Source organism: Conger conger, chromosome 4, assembly GCF_963514075.1.
Source record: "Conger conger chromosome 4, fConCon1.1, whole genome shotgun sequence".
Lineage (NCBI taxonomy): Eukaryota > Metazoa > Chordata > Actinopteri > Anguilliformes > Congridae > Conger > Conger conger.
In genome coordinates this window covers 40,092,420-40,116,442 of record NC_083763.1, presented here as the reverse complement: position 1 = coordinate 40,116,442, position 24,023 = coordinate 40,092,420, and the positions used below count along the sequence as shown (strand labels likewise).

At 40.8% G+C, this 24,023-nt stretch overlaps 1 protein-coding gene across 1 annotated transcript in view; it reads right to left on the bottom strand.

Annotated features, from left to right (window-relative positions):
• Positions 1 to 964: 964 nt before the first annotated feature.
• tnni3k (TNNI3 interacting kinase) overlaps positions 965 to 24,023 on the bottom strand; it is a 121,504-nt gene continuing 98,445 nt past the window's right edge. Inside the window, exons 22-25 of the mRNA XM_061237302.1 lie at positions 6,179 to 6,238; positions 5,389 to 5,558; positions 2,292 to 2,371; positions 965 to 1,773 (exon numbers count right to left, since the gene is read on the bottom strand). Coding sequence (XP_061093286.1) covers positions 1,697 to 1,773; positions 2,292 to 2,371; positions 5,389 to 5,558; positions 6,179 to 6,238 — 387 coding nt within the window. The 3' untranslated portion in view covers positions 965 to 1,696. The remainder of the gene's footprint in view (positions 1,774 to 2,291; positions 2,372 to 5,388; positions 5,559 to 6,178; positions 6,239 to 24,023) is intronic.

Sequence of the window (24,023 nt, the reverse complement as noted above, 5' to 3'; positions counted from 1 at the left end):
CATAGGGTGAGTCAACATGTCAGTGAGCCTTTTTCAATGATAGGAAGGGATTTACAATGTCTTGTAACAATGTTTTAACACAAAAATCTTACCTATTGTATCTTTAAGAATAGCATTTTGGTTACGTTTTAACCTTTCAATTAAATTGCAATTGCATACCCACCAAGGAAAATGTGCAATTATCTGAATTATCTAAAATGATAACATTTTATAGAATATAGAATTATAACCATAGTGGATCATTTGAGGAAATGGGTATTTTTTGTTTGTTTGTTTGCTTGTTTTCATTGACATTGTGTAGTTTTAATTCTGAACAAAACACTAATTCTTTGGCAATATATGCAACAGAACCTGGTCATATGAGTTTGTCAGATGTACCCTTGTATGTAAAATATGTGATTCCTACTACCACTGCTAATTAATTGTGAATAGGTTATTTTCTTCAGTTGCTTTTCAGATCTACCCTTGTGAATATACAAAAGATACATACTTGCTGTAATTGAATATGCTGGTCTTAATGTATCGTCATAGGGAAGAAAAATGCTCAGAAAATCCAACAAAATATCCAACAGTTTGCTTTTAGTGTGTTTTTGTGTGTGTAATTCCATGATTGTTAATATGTTGGGACAACAGCACTTGGCAACTCCACCAAAAACCAGAAAATGTCACTCACCAAGTATGAAAATAGTGTTAGTGATTGTTCCAAAGAAAGGATCTGCTGTTCAGTTTAATTACATTTTTATTTAATTTCAAATATCAAACAAACTATTACTTTCTGTTTGAAACATTTATGAGTTTTGTAATCTTGGTTTTCAGTTATGGAATTTGCTTAGAATAAATGATGAAAATATCTTAAATGGAGTGTATTATGTTTTCATTTTAATTCTTCGGCACAATAAATACATTGTTGATTGTATTATTGTATTCTCCAATCGTTCACCTCATGAAAATGACAACACTCCTCCAACGCACATCGTTTACTGAATTTTTTGTCAAAAAGGAAGATCACACTCAGTGAGCACTTTTAGACTTACACTTCTGCTGCTGTAGCCTATCCACTTAAGAGGTTGTGTGACACGTTGTGTGTTCTGAGATGCTCTTCTACATACCACTGTTGTAATGTGTGGTTATTTGCATTACTGTCACTTTCCTGTCAGCTTTGACCAGTCTGGCCCTTCTCCACAGACCTCTCTCATTAACAAGGTGTTTTTGCCAGCAGTTTCTGAGATACTCAAATTTAAACCCCATTCTGACATTTTATCTGAAAAACAGCTGAACCTCTTGACCATGTTTGCATGCTTTTATGCATTCAGTTGCTGCCACATGATTGGCTGATTCAATATTTACATGAACAAGCTGATTTTCAGTCTACCTAATTAAGTGCTCAGTCAGTGTATATTGACAGTTACACAATAATACAGAAAAACATCAGTTTACTTTGCAAAAACAAAATGAAGTAAATGTGGAAATTCAAGTGTCAAATTAATTGATCAAAACACACAGAAAGACAATCTACTGACTGTCAAAGATGACATAGTTGAGAAAATCGTGAACAGAAATAGAAATTCATCAAGTGCATGCATTTTCATTGGATAGCTGCTCTCTGCTAACTACATTAATTAAAGCTTGAATGTCACAACATGCCAAAAATAGTTAGACATTTAAATATCCTCTACTGTGGGCCCAGAGTAAGGATTCAGTTACTGTCTTCAAAGCTACCATTGCTGCTGCAAGAGTGGAAGCGCATTGTACTCATGGGATCGGAAACATACCCTGTGGATGAGAGATAAGCACCAAGAGACCTCATAAATTACTTTGCATATTACGGACTATACACTACTCCACAACAAACAATATATTATTTGTTGTATTATTCAAAGGGTTCATATAGTGCACTCCTTGTGTATTTGGACAGTGATACAATTTCTTTTCTTTTGGGTCTGTATTTGAATATACCTGATGACTTAGAAACTTAGAAAAGCCAATTACTTTTGGTCCCCAAAAATGGGGGGACAATGTATAAAAAGTGATGTCATTCCAAGACGGATCACCTGATATGGATGTAAATACCCTCAAATGAAAGGTGACAGTCTGCACTTGAACATCCTGGTTTCATTTTAAATCCAATGTATAGAGTCAAAAGAACAGAATTGTGCCACTGTCCAAACATTTTCGGGCTGAACTGTATTCCACATGAAACAATGACACATTTAAAAAAAAAAAAAGAAGTGTTTTCACCACCACAGAATAGGCCAGTAATGTTAAGTAATATCATTATATGAAATACTAACCATTTCTGTCAATAGGTGGGTACTGCATACTTTTCCTCAGTTCATCCAGAGAAAGGCCTTGAGAAGAACGCCTCCCAGTGCTGAAGAAACAAAGATATGGTTTCATTAAGATATAAGAAAAGCGATGCAACGACATTAGTTCATGGAACACTATGGAACGTGTGAGATCCCAGGTCAAAAATAAGGCAGCAAAGGGTTTTTAGTGAAAAACTGAGGTTGATTTATTCTCACAACAGTGAAGGGTAAGGGGTGGTGGGAAAGAACAAAGGCAGCCAATCCAAAACTTCTGGCCGATAGGTTCCCAGTTCCTAAACTATCCTTTGATTAGTAGGCTCAGCACTACTCTGGGCCTGTGGCAAACTGGAGGAAAACCACAAAAATCAGCACAGTCACAAAGTTCACCGTCACACTCCCCCCTTAGCTCTTGATTCCTGTCCTTAAAGCTCTTGGCCTCATCACTCCAACGCAGCCCATGTGTGATTGAGGGGTTGTGGCCAGGAGCAGTTCACAATCTCCAGGTGTGCCTCGTTGTGTCCTGATCAGCTCCAATCACTCAATTATTGTACTAGAAACTGGCACTGAGTTTGTTTCCATAGTCCTAAAGCCCTCCAGCATATCAGCTGGAAAATACCTTCCCTCAATCACATGACCAAGCGGTATCCTCCAGCGCCAGGTTCTTGATGAGTGCCAGGTTGGCCCAGTGGTACCCCGAGGGCACCTCGGGGGGACACAAACTATGTACATTATTGCATGGAACACTGTGGGGATTGGAGAAATTATGTATTTACCTTTTTTGGTTACAATATAAGGCTGGATGAAGCACACACATCTCTTGTGTCTTGTTTTGAGGCAGGTACAACATGAGAACCCAAGTCCCAGGTTCATGATCTCAGGTAACAGCCCCTGAACGAGCACAGCCACACTGGCAGTAACCTTACCATCTCACACCCCAGGACACACAGACACCTCTAATGTTTGGTGCTTCTTTATTTGAGCAAGTTTTACAGGGCTGACCACACCATTTAAAGAAACATAACATCCACAGGATACTATGTGAATGAAGCTTTATTGACCAAATCCATATTCCAACTATTGAGAATTGAGAAACTTCTGTGGAGTCATGAGGTAAGACCTCTATTACTCTGGGAGAATGTCTTTAGATGACAATTTTGTTCTGTGTATACCGTGAATAAGTAGGCAACTGAATAACTGGATTATTGGCTAGTTGTTAAAGGTGCTTCTTTGTGTCTCACAATGTAATGTCTAGTTTTCAAGAACATATTTGTTGTGATTCAGGTACTAAAACCTATTAAATGACTTTAAACAATCAGTAATCTTTAAACAGTAAAATTGAAAATCAGAGAAAGTCCCAAAAAATATGGTACAATATATAGGGTATAAATATCCGTATAGACCTCAGATAAAATATTTACTCTAAAGATATATACGTAGTTTAATGGTCTCTAGCAACACATTTTTGTACTTTTACATGCCACTGCCTAGTGGCCAGTATGGCACCTAAGCCATATACCATAGGCCCAGGCGCATGATGGGTTCCACGATACATGATTGGAGAGTTGATTATGACCTCTAGCCTGTTACCTATGCATGCAGCTGCTCTAACTGACGATGCAACAAAGAAAAGAAATGGGATATGTCTTGTAAAAGACCATTTGCTAATGTCAGAAACCCTAGCAGTCGACCACATGTCTATTTGCCCAGTCATTGTTTACATGGTTACAGTTGCCAGGTTTACTCTGCCTGCATGTTTGCACAGCACAAACTGATATGGTAGCCTATCTGCAACGAGGGCAGGCAATCACCAGATGGCCGTACATGTTTAGCCCTTCTTTGTTTACTTTTCTCCCAGCATGTCTTCACATTTACAACAGCTTCCTATGCTGCAACACTATGAAATCAAAGGTACATGCAAAACTGATATTCATAACTGATATTAGTTCAAGCAGAAGCATGATGTCTCTGAAATGTATAGTGATGTGTATTGCTTTGCCTTACCATGGGGTGTTTGTTTATGTGGTTACTCTGGATATGTGGTGGTGTTTGTCTGACTAATCTGACTGTAGGCTGTGTTAATTTCCCTGAAATGATGCATTGTGATATTCTTATAAATTGGTTATCCTTACACACATACAGTCCCCTCCATAAGTATTGGAACAATATGGTCAATTCCTTTGTTTTTGCTATATACTGAAGACAATTGAGTTTGAGGTAAAAACTACATGAGGTGACAGATCCTAATTTAATCTTTTATTTCCTGATATTTTAATCTAGATTTGCTAAACAATTTAGAACATATCATCTTTTGTATCAGACCACCCACTTTTTAGGTGAGCAATAATGTAATAATTACAATAAATAAATATTCTTGGTTTTAGCCTTGGGTTTGGCCTGTGAAGACTGCATTTGTGTTAGAAATGATAAACCAACATGATGACCAGTGAGCTGTCTTTGGGAGAAAAGTAAGCGATTTTGAAGCTTAGAAAAGAGGGGAAATTGATCATACTGCTGCTGTAATGTGTGGTTATTTGCGTTACTATCACATTCCTGTCAGCTTTGACCAGTCTGGCCATTCTCCTCTCACGTCTCTCATTACAAGGCGTTTCTGCCCACAGAACTGCTGCTCACTGTATTTTTGTTGTGTTTTTTGCACCATTCTTTGCAAACTCTAGAGACTAGTGTGCATGAAAATCCCAGGAGAGCAGCAGGTTCTGAGATACTCCAAACCACCCTGTCTGCCACCGACAATCATTCCACGGTCAAAGTCACTTTGATCAAATTTTTTCCACATTCTGATGGTTTATGTGAACATGAACTGAAGCTCCTGACCCGTATCTACATGATTGTATGCATTGCACTGCTGCCACACAATTATCACATGAATAAGTAGGTGTCATAAAGTAAAAATATTCCTAATAAAGTGCTCAGTGAGTGTACATAGCCCCGACATCTGCATGATGTAATCAAATTCATCAGGAAAATATTGTATACATAGTTTGTTCGCTGGCGCTACTTTGCCGCGACAGGCAGGATCCATGGGCTGCAGGTGTGTAGTGTGTTTAGTGCCCTACACTCTTACCTCTGAGACCACACAGCATAGGCGCGGGCATTGAGGGCATATTCAAGTTCAAAGCGGGAGCGCAGGGCTGCCACATGACTGCGACCCGGCCCACCACGTGCTGCCAGGCAATCAGTGGAAGAGGAGGGCGACAAGGAGCCACTGCTGTTACTGGAAGCTGGGGACATCAACTGGGGCACGAAGAGCATCCAGACCCATAATTACTCAAATATCCAGCAACGTATTTAAAGCCACTTATCCAGGGACACTCACAGATTCATGTATACTGTATACAGGAACCTATATGTAAATGCTGTCATGTGTACCGTACAGACATGACAATGTAATGTATATGCTAGTGTCACTTGCAATGTAGGAGAAGCATGTAACTGCATTCAATAGATGATTAGCCTGGTTAATAGCATTTCCAGACCAGGAAATATACTTTGTTGACTACATGCAGATTATATCCATAACAAGTCCTAAGACGAGTGCTAAAGGGTATGGAGGTGTGTGCAACCAAGATGCAGTCTAGAGTATTTATACATATTCCTTTACTGATAATACTGATATTCATTAGGCAGTACATTCTGAAATCTTTCAATAAAATAGTACTCATTATGATAATATATTTGTCATTTTCACAACATTTTTACATTTAATGCATCCAGTAACCAGAAGGCTTTGATCATTACCAGCAAAAAACTCCAATTGGCAACTAATGTGAACTCTGCTGCTTAGTAGGATGCTACTATATTACAGAATGTTCAATTTACACTTTGTTTGTGAAGACATTAAATGCTTCCCTTACCTCCACATTGCATAGACATTCCTCCAATTTGGCAACCACTTCAGAGAACTCGGGCCTCTCCTTTTGCAAAGACATGTAAATGAACATGGGGCAGAAGAGGTTTATCTAAGACAACAGCTCTAAGAGAAACATGCATATCACACATAACATATCTTTCTTTAATTTTAAATTATCATCAAATTATCAACCAAAAAAATGCCTCTGTTCAAAAGCATGTCTGGGATTGCAGCGCCCACGCTAGTGAAGCAAACACTTTTTTGCTTCACTAGACGGTGTGTCAGTGCGCGTTATATTGTCTTGTTTTGTTTGTTAGTTCAGTGTTTTGCGATAATTCTGGGAGCTCGTACACCAGAGAAGAGCTCATGAACATCAGGGCTACAACCCCTATGGATTTATTTCCCACATTCATCGCCACATCTGTGGAACTACTGAACATTGTGGTCAAAGGTGCGGTCACCTTTGTACATACAGTGAAACGCCGGAGGAGAGGAAGATGCGCTGGTGTGCTTGTGTGTCTCCGCCGATGCGGATATCGCACAGTGTTACCTGGAATATTTCTCTCTAACGTGCGTTCACTGGGAAACAAACTGGATGAACTTCAGCTACTGTTTGGTAAAAACAGAGACTTTTCTTCATCTTCAAAGCAGTGCTTATCATGCCGTCCCCCGCGCGGCACTGGGACACTCTGACCACATCATGGTCCACCTGATTCCTGCATACAGGCAGAAATTAAAGCTCTCTAAACCTGTTGTGAGGACATCAAAGAAATGGACCAGTGAAGCTGTGGAGGATCTTCAGGCATGTTTGGACTGCACCGACTGGGATGTTTTCAGGACTGCTACCAACAATCTGGATGAGTACACAGAGGCGGTGACTTCCTACATCAACTTCTGTGAGGACAGCTGTGTACCATCATGCACCAGGGTGGGTTACAACAACGACAAACCCTAGTTCACAGCAAAAAGACAGTTAAGGTCAGAGAAAGAAGAAGCATTTAGGAGTGGGGACAGAGTCATGTTTAAAGTGGCCAAGTACAAGTTTAGCAAGGAGGTGCGAGAAGCTAAACGACTGTACTCAGAGAAGCTGCAACACCAGTTCTCAGCCAATGACTCTGCTTCTGTCTGAAAAGGGTTCAGGCAGATCACTAACTACAAAACAAAAACCCCACTCCATGAACAATTCACACCTGGCCAAGGACCTGAACGAGTTCTACTGTCACTTTGAAGGTCAATGGGACAGTCCTGACACCATCCCCCATGACCCAGCCACCAGCTCCAGCTCAAGACCCCCTCTTCCCCCACCTCCTCCATCACAGCAGGAGCCTGGGCCACTCCACAGCTACTCACCCCAGAGACACCTCTGTCCTTACTGGAAAGAGATGTCAACAGGATCTTCAAGAGGCAGAACCCCCGCAAAGCAGTTGGGCCAGACTCTGTCTCTCCATCCACCCTGAAGCACTGTGCTGATCAGCTGTCTCCGGTGTTCACAGACATTTTTAACATCTCACTGGAGACTTGCCATGTACCAGATTGCTTTAAGCCATCACCCAGTCCCCAAAAAGCCAAGGATCACAGGACTGAATGATTACAGACCCGTTGCCCTGACCTCTGGTGATGAAGTCTTTTGAGTGCCTTATGCTGTCCCACCTCAAATCCATCACAGACCCCCTCCTGGACCCCCTGCAGTTTGCCTACAGAGCCAACAGGTCTGTAGATGATGCAGTAAACATGGCTCTCCACTTCATCCTACAGCACCTGGACTCAGCAGGAACCTACGCCAGGATCCTGTTTGTGGATTTCAGCTCTAACACAATAATGCCGACTCTGCTCTTCTCCCTGTACACCAACAGCTGCACTTCCAGTCACCAGTCTGTCAAGCTCCTGAAGTTCGCGGATGACACCACCCTTATTGGACTCATCTACCGGCAGAAACTTGTTGGCCAAACATACGATTGAGCTGCTGTTATGTATGGGGCGGCCTGTAGCGTAGTGGTTAAGGTAAATGACTGGGACACGCAAGGTCGGTGGTTCTAATCCTGGTGTAGCCACAATAAGATCTGCACAGCCGTTGGGCCCTTGAGCAAGGCCCTTAACCCTGCATTGCTCCTGGGGAGAATTGCCTCCTGCTTAGTCTAATCAACTGTACGTCGCTCTGGATAAGAGCGTCTGCCAAATGCCATTAATGTAATGAAATGTATAACAGCATATGACAACTGATAATAATATGACATTTATTTAGTTTATCTATTGAATATACATAAGTGATGAAAGGTGAGATGGCATAATCTGACATAAATATGATGAGTACATGTCTACTTGTCATTGTATTCTGTTTTGTGTCGATACTTTAAGAGAAGGCAGTTCAATTTAAATGGCAGGACCATAGTGATAGGTTATCATTTAAACCTGTTTGATGGGCTGCCTATAGTTGGCTGTGTGATGTGGTTATGTCAACAGGTAAAGCATGGTAGTAACAGGGGCTGCTTCACCAAACATTATGGCCAGCAGCCGCCACTGACATGGGTTGAAAGGGCAATTCACTTCTCTGTGTGGTTTAATATTGTGTTCTTTTACAGTGTCGGTGTACAGTACATAAGATATTCCTTGCATTCCCTACCTAAAAGAACAATGATGACCATTACCTTGATATGGAAGAACAAACACTGCAGCAAGTAACGTTTTCAATAGCAAAGCATGAGAAGTAAGTTTGCCTCTTTTTTTTCCATCTTCAATCCAATAATGAACATTTGGGTTGTGTATGTTTATAGCTTCTTGACTTGAGATGCTTAATTTCAATTGAAGAGGTTGCCATGCTATTGTTTCAGTTTATACTGCAAAAAGCAAAAAAAATAAATTCTGTAATAAAGTCTTGAGCACCCTACATTTTTATCATTTAAATTATGTCTTATATAAAAAAAGGTTTCTTTTTTGTTTTCTGTGCCAGTAGAAAATAGCTAATTTGAGATTTCCAAACATTAATTTTCCACAAAAGTTTATGTTCCAGAGAAATGTTCTTATTTTGTTGAATAAGAGATAACATATTAAGTAATAGACCACTTTTCACATAAAAACTTGATTGAGGCTGGGATTTCAGAGCCAGAAGCAGGGGAGCCGTGGTGGCGCACGCTAAGATGCAGTGGACTTGCAGTTGCAGTTTGTTGTAGTTACACACCGAGGACTGGGTTCGATTCCAAAAGCCAAGTTTGGCCGGCTCTTGTGGAGCATAATTGGCTTGCTGCTCCAGAGGGAGGGACTTGGCAGGGTTTGTCACAAACATGAGACGAGACGGCTTGAAGAAGGCAGGTAGTTCTCCTTCGGGCCGCCGAGGGATGGGGTGTGGGTGGTGTATCCCCCCGCCGACACTAATTGTGAGACAGCCAAAGTCTACAAATGAACTGTTCTCCAATATGTTTGGAACAACATCCCACAGATTTTCCTATATAGCTGCAGGACCGTGTACCTGATTGATGCAGTTTTAAAGGCGAGGGATGGTCACAAATGTATATTTTTTCATTATTTATTTAGTTTTTAACAGTATTTGAAGTGTAAATAAATATGTGCCAAACTGTGAGCAAAAAAGTAGGCTACAGTGTACCAGAGTAGTGTCTTTTTTTTTTACATGTGCCTAAGACTGTTGCACAGTCATGTATTTTTATATTATAATATACCATTTCCTTACGTCTGAGTGCACATACATGTGAAACTTAACCAAGTCTCTGCTCTTGTTGCGCAAGCCGCAGGTGTTGTCCTTGTTCTTCTAAGTGCACTGAGTCAATGCGTTGAGTCAACTTCCTGTCCTGACTCCTGTATGGTGTGTTCTGAGTATGCCATCATCTGTCACAAGCTCTCCACCATCATAGGTGAGTTGACCAAACCAAAGCTGAAACACTGTTTCAATACAGATTAAAAAAAAATTCTGATATGTTCTTTGTGATATGTCTGAATGTCAGGTCCTGTGTTTTTCACTGTCTAGTTTTTGTCTAAGTTGTTAGCATTGCCGTGTATTGTTACTCTCTATGCTTTCTGTAGTCTGTCTGTCTCCCCATTCATTCACTGTTATTCGTTTCACCTGTTTCACTTCCTGGTTGTTTTCCACACCTGATTGTCACTCCCTCTCATTACCTGTCTTATTTAAACCCTGTTGTTTGTTCAGTTCCCTGCCAGATTGTTATGTATTTAGACCATCGGTCTTCAACCGGGGGGTCGCGACCCCTAGGGGGTCTACAGGGGGTCCGGCAAATTATTTCACCTGAAGCATTTTTTTCCTCTTCCAAAAATTAAAAATGTCATAGGTTAACAGAATATAGAAAAGAAAAACACTTCCTATTCGTTTATAATAACACATAGTAGGGTCCCTGTGAATCATGCATGCGATCATGTGATCCCCATGTGCAACATTTAGCTATCCTGTGCCAAAACACGTTAGCGATAACCATAACATGTGAAATGATGGATCGTTTTGTAATTTCTCGGAACAAAAGCTCCACGTCAGACACGACTGATGGCGGTTCGGGTGACCCACCTTCAGAGGACGCCAACACCCCTTCAATGAATAGCCATAAACGCAAACGAGAGAAGACTCGTAAATATTCAGAAAATTATCTACAGTTTGGCTTCACCTGCAAGGAGACCGATGGTGTTGAATTTCCAATGTGTGTGGTTTGCTCTGCCGTGCTATCAAATGAAAGTATGAAGCCATCAAAGCTGCAACGACACTTAGAGACACACCATGCTCACTTGAAGGAAAAAACCATTGAATATTTCCAGTCCCATTTAAATGCTTTTGCGGGCCAACAGACCTTGATGAGACAAAGTTGGTGAGTTAGCTTAAAAAGCATCTTATCAAGTTGCATTACGTGTCGCTCAGACAAAAAGGCCTACACAATAGCGGGAAGTTTAATATTGCTTGCAGCTAGTGATATGTGCAAAACAATGTTTGGGGAATGATGAGTACATTAGAAAATTGTAAAGCATCCCATTGTTCGACACAACCATCGCCAGCCGGATTGATGAAATGGGGCGGGCACAACTAGTAGAGAAACTCCGTAAGGCAGATTCTTTTGCACTGCAATTAGATTAATCCACCGATGTGTCAAACGACGCTCAGCTTTTGGCGTTTGTGCGGTTTGTCGACCAAAATGAGATGCAGAAGGAATTTATTTTTTGTAAGCAGCTGCCTGGGCATACAACAAGTTCTGAGATTTTCAAAGTGAACGATGATTTTTTTCTGTGAACATGATATACCCTGGCCAAAATGTGTCGCGATGTGCACAGACGGTGCAAGAGCTATGGTTGGCTTAAAAAGTGGCCTTAATGCACTCGTCAAAGATGTGGCTCCCAATATCACAACTTCCATCTGTCCTAGAATAGAGAAGCTCTGTGCCACTCACCAGGGTCAGTCCTCTCACTAGGTAGTCTATGAGGTACTCCATCCATACTCAATTAGCTTAATTATTTGTCCCTCCATAATTAAAATGCGACCCTTTTTGTGTATCTACCGATCGCTGTGGATTATCTTTTATTTTATTTTAGAGTTATTGGATTACGGCGAGTAAAGGATCCTTTTTCCTAACGTGTGTTAAATGTCGAAATTGGGCTTTGTTTTTAGCGGCATCTGACCGTAAGCCAAACCCTTCTTTTCGATTCCGGGAGATCAGTTTCAGACTTAATTTACGTTTGGACTGTTTGATTCAGTTGCTAAATGTTGGGACTGATGGGCACTGAACTTTGGGGGGTATTTTTTGTTCATTGTGAAGTTTTGCATTGTTTTATTAATGTCAATAATAAACCGAATAAGTTGAAACGAGTTGTATAAAGCACCCGTTACAGATAATGTATAATCCTGTTGTGTGTGTGTGTGTGGAGTGTGTGTGTGTGTGTGTGCGTGCTTGTGGGCGCGGGTGCTCGTGACTGACAGTCCAAATATAAGATGGATAGGCCTATCAATACTAAATTTGGGGTGGGGGTCCGTGCTCAGTGTCTCCCTCAGCCAAGGGGTCCTTGGGCTGAAAAAGGTTGAAGACCCCTGGTTTAGACCATACTCTCTCGCGGTTTCTGATTGATTTCGCTTACAACCTGTTTCGTCCCCTGATCTGAAACATAAAATATTAATTAGGGAAAAAACACGGAATGTGACAATTTGTGCCTCTAAACGCTACTGTATCATTTTCACTAGTGTCACATAATAAAAATGAAAAGACTGTTCTCATTACAGATGGGTGTAAAAAAAGAATTAAATACCGTACCCGAGCTAGCACAGCCTACTATGAGAATAGCGATAAACAATTAAAAACAGAAATAAAAGAATTAAAATTATAGAGAAGAAAAAAAAATACATTCAATGAAACTGATACATTTTTACTGCTTGTGGGATTTAGCAATTTAAAAGACAAACTGAACAGCATATTATCAACAAAAACTGTTATTTTTACAGTTTGCAACTCAGCAGATGCCGGCTGGAAATGATTTATTTCTGTTCAATTCCTGTTGAGGATACGAAATATGGAACAATGACCCATTTGTTTTCGTTTTGGCCATCATAACAGAAATTAAATAACAAATAAACAAATGGTACAAGGACCCATAGCTCTACTTAGTAGTCATGTGATGTGTCATGTCGAGCGGCCTGTAGCATAGTGGTTAAGGACAGGCAAGGTCGGAGGTTCAAATCCCGGTGTGGCCACAATAAAACCTGCACCGCCGTTGGGCCTTTGAGCAAGGCCCTTAACATAACCCTGCATTGCCCCCGGAGGATTGTCTCCTGCTTAGTAACTGAATGTTGCTCTGGATGTGCTAAATATATTTTTAATTATCTTGGGTTAAAACGTGTCTATTTTTTCTCCAGGAGTTCCCCTGACAATCACAGCTTTAATGCTCACAGATGGACAGATCAGTTCTTTGGACAACAGTTCTTTCTTTGGCCTAACCAATATGACTCTACTGGCGCTCAGTAATAACATAATAGTGGACATCTTGAATAATGCCTTCCAGAACCTTTCTGCCCTTAGAACACTGCTGTTAGACCACAACAAAATCACCATTTCCTCCATCACTGAATCCACGTTTTCCCAGTTACAGAGCCTGGAGATATTACAATTAGGTAACAATGGTCTTCATGAAATCAATGGAAAATGGTTCCAAGACACAAGAAGCTTATTGACATTACAGCTGGAGGGAAACCTGATAACCCGAGTGAAGTCCGGCACCTTCGTCTACTCCAACCTGAAAAATCTGAGGACACTAGACTTGTCAGGTAACTTGATTACATACATAGCCAAAGACAGCTTCCACAACCTTCCTCAACTGCACAGCCTAGACCTGTCCAGGAACAGCCTACGCAGTGCACCAGATGCCTTCTCCTCTCTTCCCTGGCTCTCAAAACTCAACCTGGTCTTCAATCAATGGAACTGTACCTGTGAACTTTGGAAACTTGCTTCCTTCCTCAGAAGTTACCTGCAAATACCAGAGAAAGAATTGTACAATAGCAAGCTGCTTGTTTGCCTGAGTTCAGCTAGCTCAGCTGTTCTGAATGTGTTGCAGCTGACTGAAGCGAACTGCATGCCACCTAATAAAAACATCACCATGCTTGTCAAGATAAAGGACAGAATATCCATGCAACAGTACATTCAGAATATCTCTCTAGTTGCCAGCTTCTTCTTTGCTGGTAAGATGTTGAGATATCACTGTTACTGTCTAATGTATCATATAGCTATGGAGAAAAAAATAATTTGATAATTACTGACTAATTTTATTCATTAATTCACAGGAGGTGTGGGAGTAATTATAGGTGCCATGTACTGTAAAATGGAACTCAGCAACAATAGATCATGGAGCAACAGGTCCACAGATGTGGTAGCCTCTGATGACGGTATCCTAAATCAAGGAGTTCCATGGTGGGGTTTCAATGACAACAACAAAGTGCAAGTCCTTTCCATCACTGATCCAGGGAGTGCGGAGGCTAAACTGATGCGGATCAATGAGGAGGAGACATCAAAACTCAGACAACGTTTCAGAGAAATTGCAAGACAGGACCTAAAGCAGACGAGACTGGATTCCTGTTTTGTGTGCCACAGTTGCAACCAGGATGGCTTGGTTCCATCTAGCACAGGTGGCCTTGAGGGAGCTGGCAGCAGCAAGGCAATTGTTGTCCAGGGTGATAGTTGGTTAGCAACTATGTCTGCCAAACAGAAGAAATTGGCGCCAAGGGAGGAAGTCAGAGGACACATGTCACGGCTTGCCCTGAAGTCAAATGAAGGTAATACTGGGCTAATAAATTGGCAAGATGTAAACAAGCTCATTATAGTGAGGCACTGTGCAGTTATTCAGTTCACTGAGATATGAACTGAGTACATGAACAGTACTTTCTGGATTAATTTTTTTCCTATTAGATTAGAAATATGCATGAATAATAATAATAATAATAATAATAATAATAATAAAACAAATTGTGAAGTGTTTTTCCCATGTTCAAAGTGATGTACGGTACAGTAAATAAACAAAACACAACACAAGAAACGAGAGCAAGTAATAGAAACAATATTTACTAGGAACCAGAAGGGAGAATAACCCCTAATAACCAGAGAAAGAACATTCTTGTGTGACAACAATGTCATAGGTTTTCCTAAACAGATTTTCTGAATCGTCATCACAAAGGTTTTTAACTGTGTTTTAAAAGACTGGAGTCAGAAGCTTGAATGCATTCAGGTAGGTCATTTCAGAGCCTGAGCACTGCAGCCCTAAATGCCCTGACACCCATAGAATGGAGTTTCGTAGAGGGTACAGCAATTGTGCCAAAACCGGAGGAGATAAGAGGGTGACTGGGAGTGTAGTGATTCAGGAGCTCAGTAAGGTAATGGGGTGCAAGGCCAGATAGAGCCTTGTAGGTCAGTAAAAGGATCTTAAACTCTGTCCTTGATGGGACTGGAAGGCAATGGAGGTTTTGCAGTTCAGGGGATATGTGCTCACTTGTGTGTGTGTGGGAACAAACTCTAAAGGCACAGTTTGGAACCATTTGGAGATGTGCGAGTAAGTTGGAAGGGATATCTATCAACAGAGAATTGCAATAGTCCATGTGTGTAATAAAAGCATGGACTGGCTTCTCTGGACAGAGAGGGACAGAAATGGGCAGATACAATGTTATGGAGGTGGTAGAATTCCTTTAAAAAAAAGTTTTTTTTTACTTGATTTCTTTTTAGATGGTCCACACCAGGGAGACCAGACCATATATCAGAAGCAATATAATAATATGAATCATGATTTCCACATGATGCCCACTATATTGCATCCAGATGTAGCAGTACATGGAGCTTCACACGAGGACACGAGGACACCCAAACTGTCAAACTGTCAATGTCAAATCAATTCCTTACAGAGTAGGGTGAGTTTAAATGCATTCAAAGAATCTTGTAATAAATTACCCCACAATGACGGTAAATTAGAAAATATTCAAACACTGCCAGACTACCTCAACACCAAGTGTTTAAACTGTCATCAAACATTTGAGTACAGGAAAAAAAGTAGCAGGGAAAGAGGCAATACCATGGAGGGGAGGATCAACCAAACATTTGAGCAGCAGTACAAGAGAGAAGAAAATACAGATGACAGAATCGATCACAAGCAAGACCCTACAGATGTGGACGGAGATTACAGCAATCTCCAAAAGAAACCTTGCATGAAACCACCACAAAAGAGAGTTAGCTTTGACCTGAGACAATCTGGTGCCCAAAATAATGAATCTCATAAGGAAGCAAACATTCAGAATATAAAAAAGTCAAAACTCAAAGTTCATTCAAATAGCTTACTGAAAGTCAAGATGAACTTGAACCCATTCAGAAAAAGAAGAATCCATGCTCAGAAAAACCTAAACAGAGAGGAGATGCTATTGGACAAGAATAAAAAAGCAGCCAGCATAATGGCTAAACGAGCTAAGGTCAACATTAAAGCAGAGAAGGGTGATAGAGACCTGTCAGAAACCATAAATACTGACAAACACAAGCCAGCAGAAAAGAGCAAGAAACAACCAAGCAAATGCCTTCAAAACAAGCTCAGCCAAACAATTGATAGCACTAACATGACAGGGTCTCAACAGATAAATACTAAGGAAAACAAAAATGGCAACCTTCAGTTGGAAGTACAAAATTCAGATGGGATGCAAATGATATCAATCCAACCTCAAAACAACCAAATCGATGGATATCCACAAACAGACACTACAGCTTCACATTCACAGTCAGTATCGGATGTTCCGAACCCTGACATTTTAAATGGCTCCAGAACTGCAGAGAATGTGCCAGATAATCTATCCAACAATCACAGCATGACTGCAATCTCCTCTGCTCCCACTCTTATCGAAGAGTACCTTCCTTCAGCAGAGCACTCTCCAAAAAGGAAAATTCGACTCATTCTGCCCGAGAGAACAAGCAGCAGATCACAAACTCCATTAGAAAAGAAGATCCGATAGGTATACCAAAACAATTTACACTAAAATGGGGGTGTTGAATGGCTCATGCTGTTTTGGCACTATAATGTGGATAGCCCCATGATCTGGACTGTTGATTATTAGTGCCACAGAGCATTTCATACGTAAATTACATTACATTACCATTCATGGCATTTGGCAGACGCTCTTATCCAGAGCAACGTACAACAAAGTGCATACCCATAACCAGGGATAAGTGCGCTAAGACCCTAGAGGGAGGTACAATTTCAACTGCTAACAGTACAACAAAGATAAGGACTAGGGCCTATTTTATTTATTTATTTATATATTTTATAATACCGCACCACGCAAATATATGAATAAACAGCTTACCTAGCCAAACAAAACTAGAAAAGGTATCATCCTAGCATAATAATACAAGTAAAGACAACAGTTAAGGTTTACAGGGAGGTAGGGAGGGGCAAGGAGAGGTGCATGACCTTGGAGTTGCCCGGGTAGAGGGAGGGTTTTAAGAGGGAAAAATGTCACTGGTCAGCTGAGGTGAAGAATCCAGGTCCTGAAAGTAAATCCTCCCCAGTATTTTGTTCCAATCACTTGGATTTGCCACTTCTTTTGTCCGCAGATAGAACTAATCAATGAAATCAACTGGTGGAGATAATGACCGCCTGACCCCTGGACATTCCACCTCTGCTAGTCAGGCATGCACACACAGTTTGCTAGCATAGGCTTGTAGCACCTGAAAATCAAATACATTTTGCCCCTAACCCAATCAAAAATGTAATAAAACGCAATAATGTAATAACTCACCCAATAATGTAATATTGTAATTGTAACATTTTATTGATAGTGTAATACCTTATTGGGAATTTAAGCAATTTTCAGGCTGACACAATACAACATTTTAGGGAAATTTTTTCATTTAACGAATGAACGAATGGCACTTTAATTAAATTTTACATGGAGAAAAATGTATTTGCTAGCAAACATTGCAACAGACCGAACTCCCCGTTGAGGTCAGAAGTGTAGAATCTCTCCCCACCTTCAAGGGCAAACTGAAGACGCACCTCTTCAAGCAGCACCTCTCCCCGTCCCTCCCTACCTCCCTGTGAACCTTAATTGTTGTCTTTCTGTGATTTACTTTGTGTATCGGAATTTTAGTTGGCTAGTTAAGCAGTGTTTGGATAGTTAAGTTTGGTCACTTTTGCTTTGTTGTTTGTTTGTTTGTTTATTTGTTTAAAAAAAAAAAAAAATTCAAATAGGCCCTTTGTTGTACAGGTAGCAGTTGAAATTGTACTTCTCTCTAGGGTCTTTCAGCACACCTATCCCTGGTCATGGGTATGCACTTTGTTGTACGTTGCTCTGGATGAGAGCGTCTGCCAAATGCCATTAATGTAATGTAATGTAATGTAACGCAATGCTGCCCTCTAGTACTTGAAACGTTTTCACTGGAATAAAACGTTTTCACTTTACCATCTACAGTAGCCTAATTTGCATTCGGCCATTACCAGTTTAAACTCAAATGGAGGGAGAAGCTCTGGGATTTACTCAATTTAACAGTTACTCCAGCCAAAAAGCAAAAGCCACCTTGATATGAAAATGGAGATTACATTTAAGCATGAAAGAGAGGTGGACTTCATTTACAAATTAAATCTGCCTGTTTATTGATCAACTAGTTCACTAGGCAGATGCAGATGTTTACATTTCTACCCAGTTCCTCACCTTTACAGGCATTGTGGTTGCACTGATCATTTCATTTCTATACGGTGACTGGTGGCTGAGAGGAACATCACATTAGCCAATATCCATGCGCATTGCTGGCCATAGGCACAACGTTGGCAACTATGTTTTGGTTACAAACTTAAAATGTGGTTCTTAAATGGAGTTGCCATTGCAGTTTCAGTCATTAATTTAATTTAATAACCACACAGATGTCCCGATGGTAAATGAATTAATTTTGTTTTTTCATTTTTATTATTATCAACTGCCCGTAACATATCTCTATTAAATCAATAATAAATGCTGTTCGGTTTATGAAATTTTGGTTTAGAAACAGTTTCTCAGGCACATAACTCCTTTGTAACTCGAGGTATACCTGTACATCAATGACACAATAGCATTGTAAGCAATAACTATTGCTACAATGTTAACATTCAGCGTAGTTTTACGTAGATTCGCAGACAGAGGTCACATGAATGCAGAATTACTCCTGTTTCTTTGAGCCAATCATCTGATATTTGTGGTATTTATAGACCATAATATTTACACATCCATGCATGGATAGCATTGCAAGAGTCAAAGAAAGGACACTTAATTTGTATGAAATCGAAAACGAAATGTCACAGTCTTGGTAGCTTCATTAAGATAATGCATCTGAATTGTTTTGTGTGCGTGTCCTCTTTTTATTTATCCAATTAAAACTCTGGAACATCAAAAATGTTACTGCGAAAAGAAGGCTAGTATCTATTACTGCAGTAAGATTGTCCTCTGTAAATAGTGTATTCCGACTTACCTTCTCCACATTTAGCTGCTATGTTAAGCTAAGCTAAGCTTGCAATAAAAAGCTACATTTCCCATGCCTGCTGTCACGATGTTGCTATAGTCATAATGTGATCTGGTGCTGTTGTTATGATCCTGATTTCTGTTAGCTTATTTGATATTTTTCATATTCATGTCAGATTTTCTGTTTACATTAATTAGTCTTTGCACTCGTCTTTCCCTGTGATGTCTGTGTCTGAATGTTTTCTGATTCTGAGTCACTCCCTTGTTTGCGTGCTTCACTATTCGGGTGGTTTTGCAATTTTCCGGTTTCCCACGATTCCTTCTGTCTCACTGTTTTTACTTCCTGCTTTCTCTCCATTTCATGTTTGTAGATAGCACTAATATACTAATCCCAATTAACATAGAATTTGTACAGTACTAATTATATTAACATGCTAATATGTCCGTCTAACTCACAAAATAATATTCACTAGTTTTGGGTATTTGTAATTTAATCACGTAACTAACATGTCACAGTGTTGTATTTTGTGTTGCTAGCCACTAGGTGTCACTAAATTGATTTTGTTTCACTGCTTAATTGTCTTGTTGTACGCACCTGATTAGTGTTGCCCATTGTCTCCTGTATATAGCCCGGTCCTTTTCACTTTGTCTTTGTTGAGTCTTCACTTTAACCCTCCGTGAGTAACCCTGTATGATTCCCTGTCTACCTGTACCTTGTTTGGATATTCTGTTTTTGACCCTGGATTGTTTATACGCTATGAGACTGGATTGCCCTTTGTGTTTTGGCTACCTTTTGGAGTATTTTTAGTTTACCCTTTTTGGAAGTTCTTCGTTGTTTTTTGGCTTTATGGAATTTTGGAAAATCCTCTGTTTTTGTTTTTGTTTCGTAAATCTTCTGTGCTTTTGGAACTTTGTATTTTTGTTCAAATTGTTCAATGTTTTTGTATATGCTCTGTCTGCCACTTCATCTGCCTTAATTAAACCTGACATTTTTTCAATATCCCAGTGTCTGCTATTGGTTCCTCTTAAATTTGTATCGCTGATTATTTTCTTTCAAATCCATTTCAATACATATTTTTGATAAATCATGGATTACCTGTATAATTTAAATGAGCCTATATCTGCCTGACAGTCATTAACAGCCTGGTGTATCCAATGTGCAATATGGGGTAAATATAATGTGAATAACATAATCATTGTGTGTGACATTCTTCGTCATACATTACTATGTTTTTAAGATGGTGTTCCTTGAGGTTCTGGTTTGATAGCTGCTGTGAATGCTATATAGTGCAATCAACAATTAGGTCTATGGTTGTCACAATAAAGAACACAACATACAGAAGTACAGTATTTAAAAGCAACATTACTGTGCATCTGTGAAGAGAAAAGGGTGCCAATGGCGAACCTGCCAATTCTGGTGGTCTATCGTGAATGCTAATCGAGCTGCTCAGTGCTGGGCTGTGAGCACAGGTCCCACTAGAGGACGTCGGGCCCTCATGCCACCATTATGGAGTCTGTTTCTGACAGTTTGGCCAGAAACATGCACACCAGTAGCCTGCTGGAGGTAATTTTGTAGGGCTCTGGCAGTGCTCCTCCTGTTCCTTCTCGCAAAAAGGAGTAGATACCGGTCCTGCTGCTGGGTTGATGCCCTTCTACGGCCCTGTCCACCTCTCCTTGTGTAATGGCCAGTCTCCTGGTATCTCTTCCATGCTCTTGAGACTGTGCTGGGAGACACAGCAAACCTTCTTGCGACCACATGTATGGATGTGCCATCCTGGAGGAGCTGGACTACCTGTGCAACCTGATTGGGCTGCAGGTACCGCCTCATGCTACCCGTAGTAACAAGGACACTAGCAGAACACAAAACTAGAGAAGAATCAGTCAGGAAGGATAAGGAGAGAGCAATTGTCTGTGACCACCACATGCAAAACCATTACCTTTTTGGGGGTTGTCTTGCTTTTGCATCTCCATTGCACCTGTCACTTTCATTTGCACCAAAACAAGTGAAATTGATTCACAATCACTTGTGCTTCCTAATGTTACGACCCAGGTTCGCGATCCGCTCTGGGTTTTTCTCTCTGCCCGTGTTCTCTGATTGCAGGAACGGAAAGGTGGGCGGAGCTATGGAGAACTGAGCCAGCGCTGATTGTTGGATTGGACGCACCTGGAAACTGGGGGTTTAAAAGCACAGCTTCACCATTCTGGAGGGAGCTCATGTTAGTTCATGGCTGCACGGCGAATGCTCCTTCCTCGTGCTGGCATTGTGTTTTGTTGTTGGCTTGGACACTTGTTAAGTAGGCCTGTGTTTGGTTGTTGGCTTTTACACTTGTCCAAAAGGCCTGTATTTGGTTGTGTGCTTTGACACTTGTTTAAAAGGCTTGCATAAGTCTTCATAAAAGAAGGTCATTAATAAATATTTGTAATTCCTTCACCTTGTTGTTGCTGTTCATTTTATGTTACGGCCAAATCGAGCCTTAGGTCGTAACATATAGGGGCTTGTACAGGATCCGTTCCGTCAGTTTCGTGTAAGTTGATGTTCTGGGCGTTTGGCTGGCAGCGGTAGGAGTCAGGCGATCGAAGGTTGTTGTTAAATTAGGAAGTAGGATAGGGTGCCCAGAAGAGGCGGCCAGGGGGCGCTACCTACCGGTGAAAGAATGACCTTCACGCTGGTGTAAGGGCTCGCACTTAATCTACCTACCGCCGGGCGCTAGTTTAAATGGCGCAGGGTAAGATAGGTCTGGTTGTCTGGCCTTCAATCGCTTGCTCCATTTGTTTTCCGTCGTCAGTCCTGTGTTCAAAGTGTTTTACTGACGCACGGTAGTGTTTTGTCATAACTGGAATTTTGAATGTGTACAACTCGTAAAAAGGGTCTCGTACAATTACACGAGAATCCACGAGTTAACAAATTCTTAATTAGGCCGTCTTTGTTGAGGAATTTCGTTAAAGAAGAATCGTACCGGGAACATGGTTTATTCCAAGATGGTTGGTTTATTCCAAGATGGCCGCCAGCTCAGTCTGTTTGTTTGTTGCTTGTTAGTGGGCTTTGAATTGATCTATTTTTGTATGTTGGAGTATGTCTTTTTTTTTTTTACTAAATAGTCTGCCAAGGAAGGTTTGACTTTACACCCTTCCAGTAAGTGCATAACTGGCTTTTAAATCTACCAACAAGTGAGATTCTCTGCTGCTGAATTCTAAATCTACTCCAGGCGTTAGCCTGCTAACTTTAGCCTGGCCTACACCTGCTATAGCCTGGACCTCAGTTACCTTCAATCTGGGCCTACATCTGCCACAGCCTGGACCTCAATTAACCTCAGCCTGGCCTACACCTGCTACACCCTGGACCTCAGGTGATATCAGCCTGGGCCTACACCTGCTACAGTGTGGACCTTGGATAATGTCAGCCTGGGCCTACACTTGTTGCAGTGTGGACCTTTTATAATATCAGCCTGCTACAGCCTAGATCTCTATTAGCTTCAGCCTGGGCCTGCACCTGCTACAGCCTGGAACTCAGGGTAGCCAACTTCGACTCACCACTTGGATTTAACATTTTTATCTGGATTCAACTTTATGATGGCTGAACACACACCTGTCTCAGTGTTTGTCCTCTCTGTTTGTTAAGTGAAAAAGTGATTTTAATGTGCAGGCTGTGCGTTTTTCTTTGCATATAGAGTCTCTTAAATTGTTACTTACTTTTTTTTTAACCTCTGATGTTTTAAACATTTTTATTTTTATAAAACATTTTACTTCGAAACCCTATGATGTGGTTACCTCCCCTGCTATTCTACCTGGTTGGCTACCTGGCGCTGGGGATCCCCGGGACCGGTATCTCTCCCAATGCTGAAAATGCGCAAGATACACCTGCGCTTGGTCTATGGCTTACCATAGCTGTCCCCCTATGCAATGCGCACCTGTTGCGGCAAATCGACCAGCCCAGCGAGGAGGAACTGGTTTCTGCTTCTTCTGATCCTGATGTCGGGTAATGTAAAACCGAACCCAGGCCCAGAGCTGTTTCAACTTCAAACACCAGAGGAGTTTAAAACCAAAGACGGATTACGGTTCTTACACCTTAATGTTCGCAGCTTGATCAATAAGATGGACTCGATCAGAATATGGGCTGATTCGACTGACTCTGATATTATTGTCCTTTCTGAGACATGGCTTAAAAAGTCAATCACGAATGACATGATTTACATAGAAGGTTACAATGTCTTTCGAACAGACCGTGCAGGAAAAGGGGGAGGGGTTGCAGTGTATGTAAAAAACAGCCTAAACTGCACTTGTATTCAATCCCTAACAAAACCTACATGTTTTGAACTCTCTGTGATTAAATTATCGCTCCCAAACGGTTCAGACATTATAGTAGTCGGATGTTACCGCCCACCCGCAGCCATAAACAAAGCCACGACTCTACTCTCCAGCCTTCTCCATGACTGGACTAAATCCGAGATGGTTTTACTTGGAGATCTAAACTGGAACTGGCTGACGGATTTATCATCAAACTCTTTCAAAGACACTTGTGACTCTCTCTGTTTGGTGCAGTTAGTTAACTCACCAACCCGGGTTAACCAAAAAGCTTTGGAGCAGTCCACTTTGATTGATGTTATTTTAACAAACGTACCTCACAGATTTTCCGCAGTTGGAACCTTTTGTAATGATATTAGTGACCACTGTGCAATTGCCTGTGTGCGAAACTGTAAGGTCCCAAAAGGAAAGCCGCGCTTTGTTTATAAAAGGCATTTTAAACAATTTGATGAGCAAGCTTTTCTGCATGATGTGCATAATAGTGATTTGGATATTGTCTCACTTATGACTGATGTGGAATTAGCATGGAATTATTTTAAATCCACCTTTTTGGCTATATGTAATAAGCATGCTCCTTTTAGAAAATACAGGATAAGTGGTAAAGACA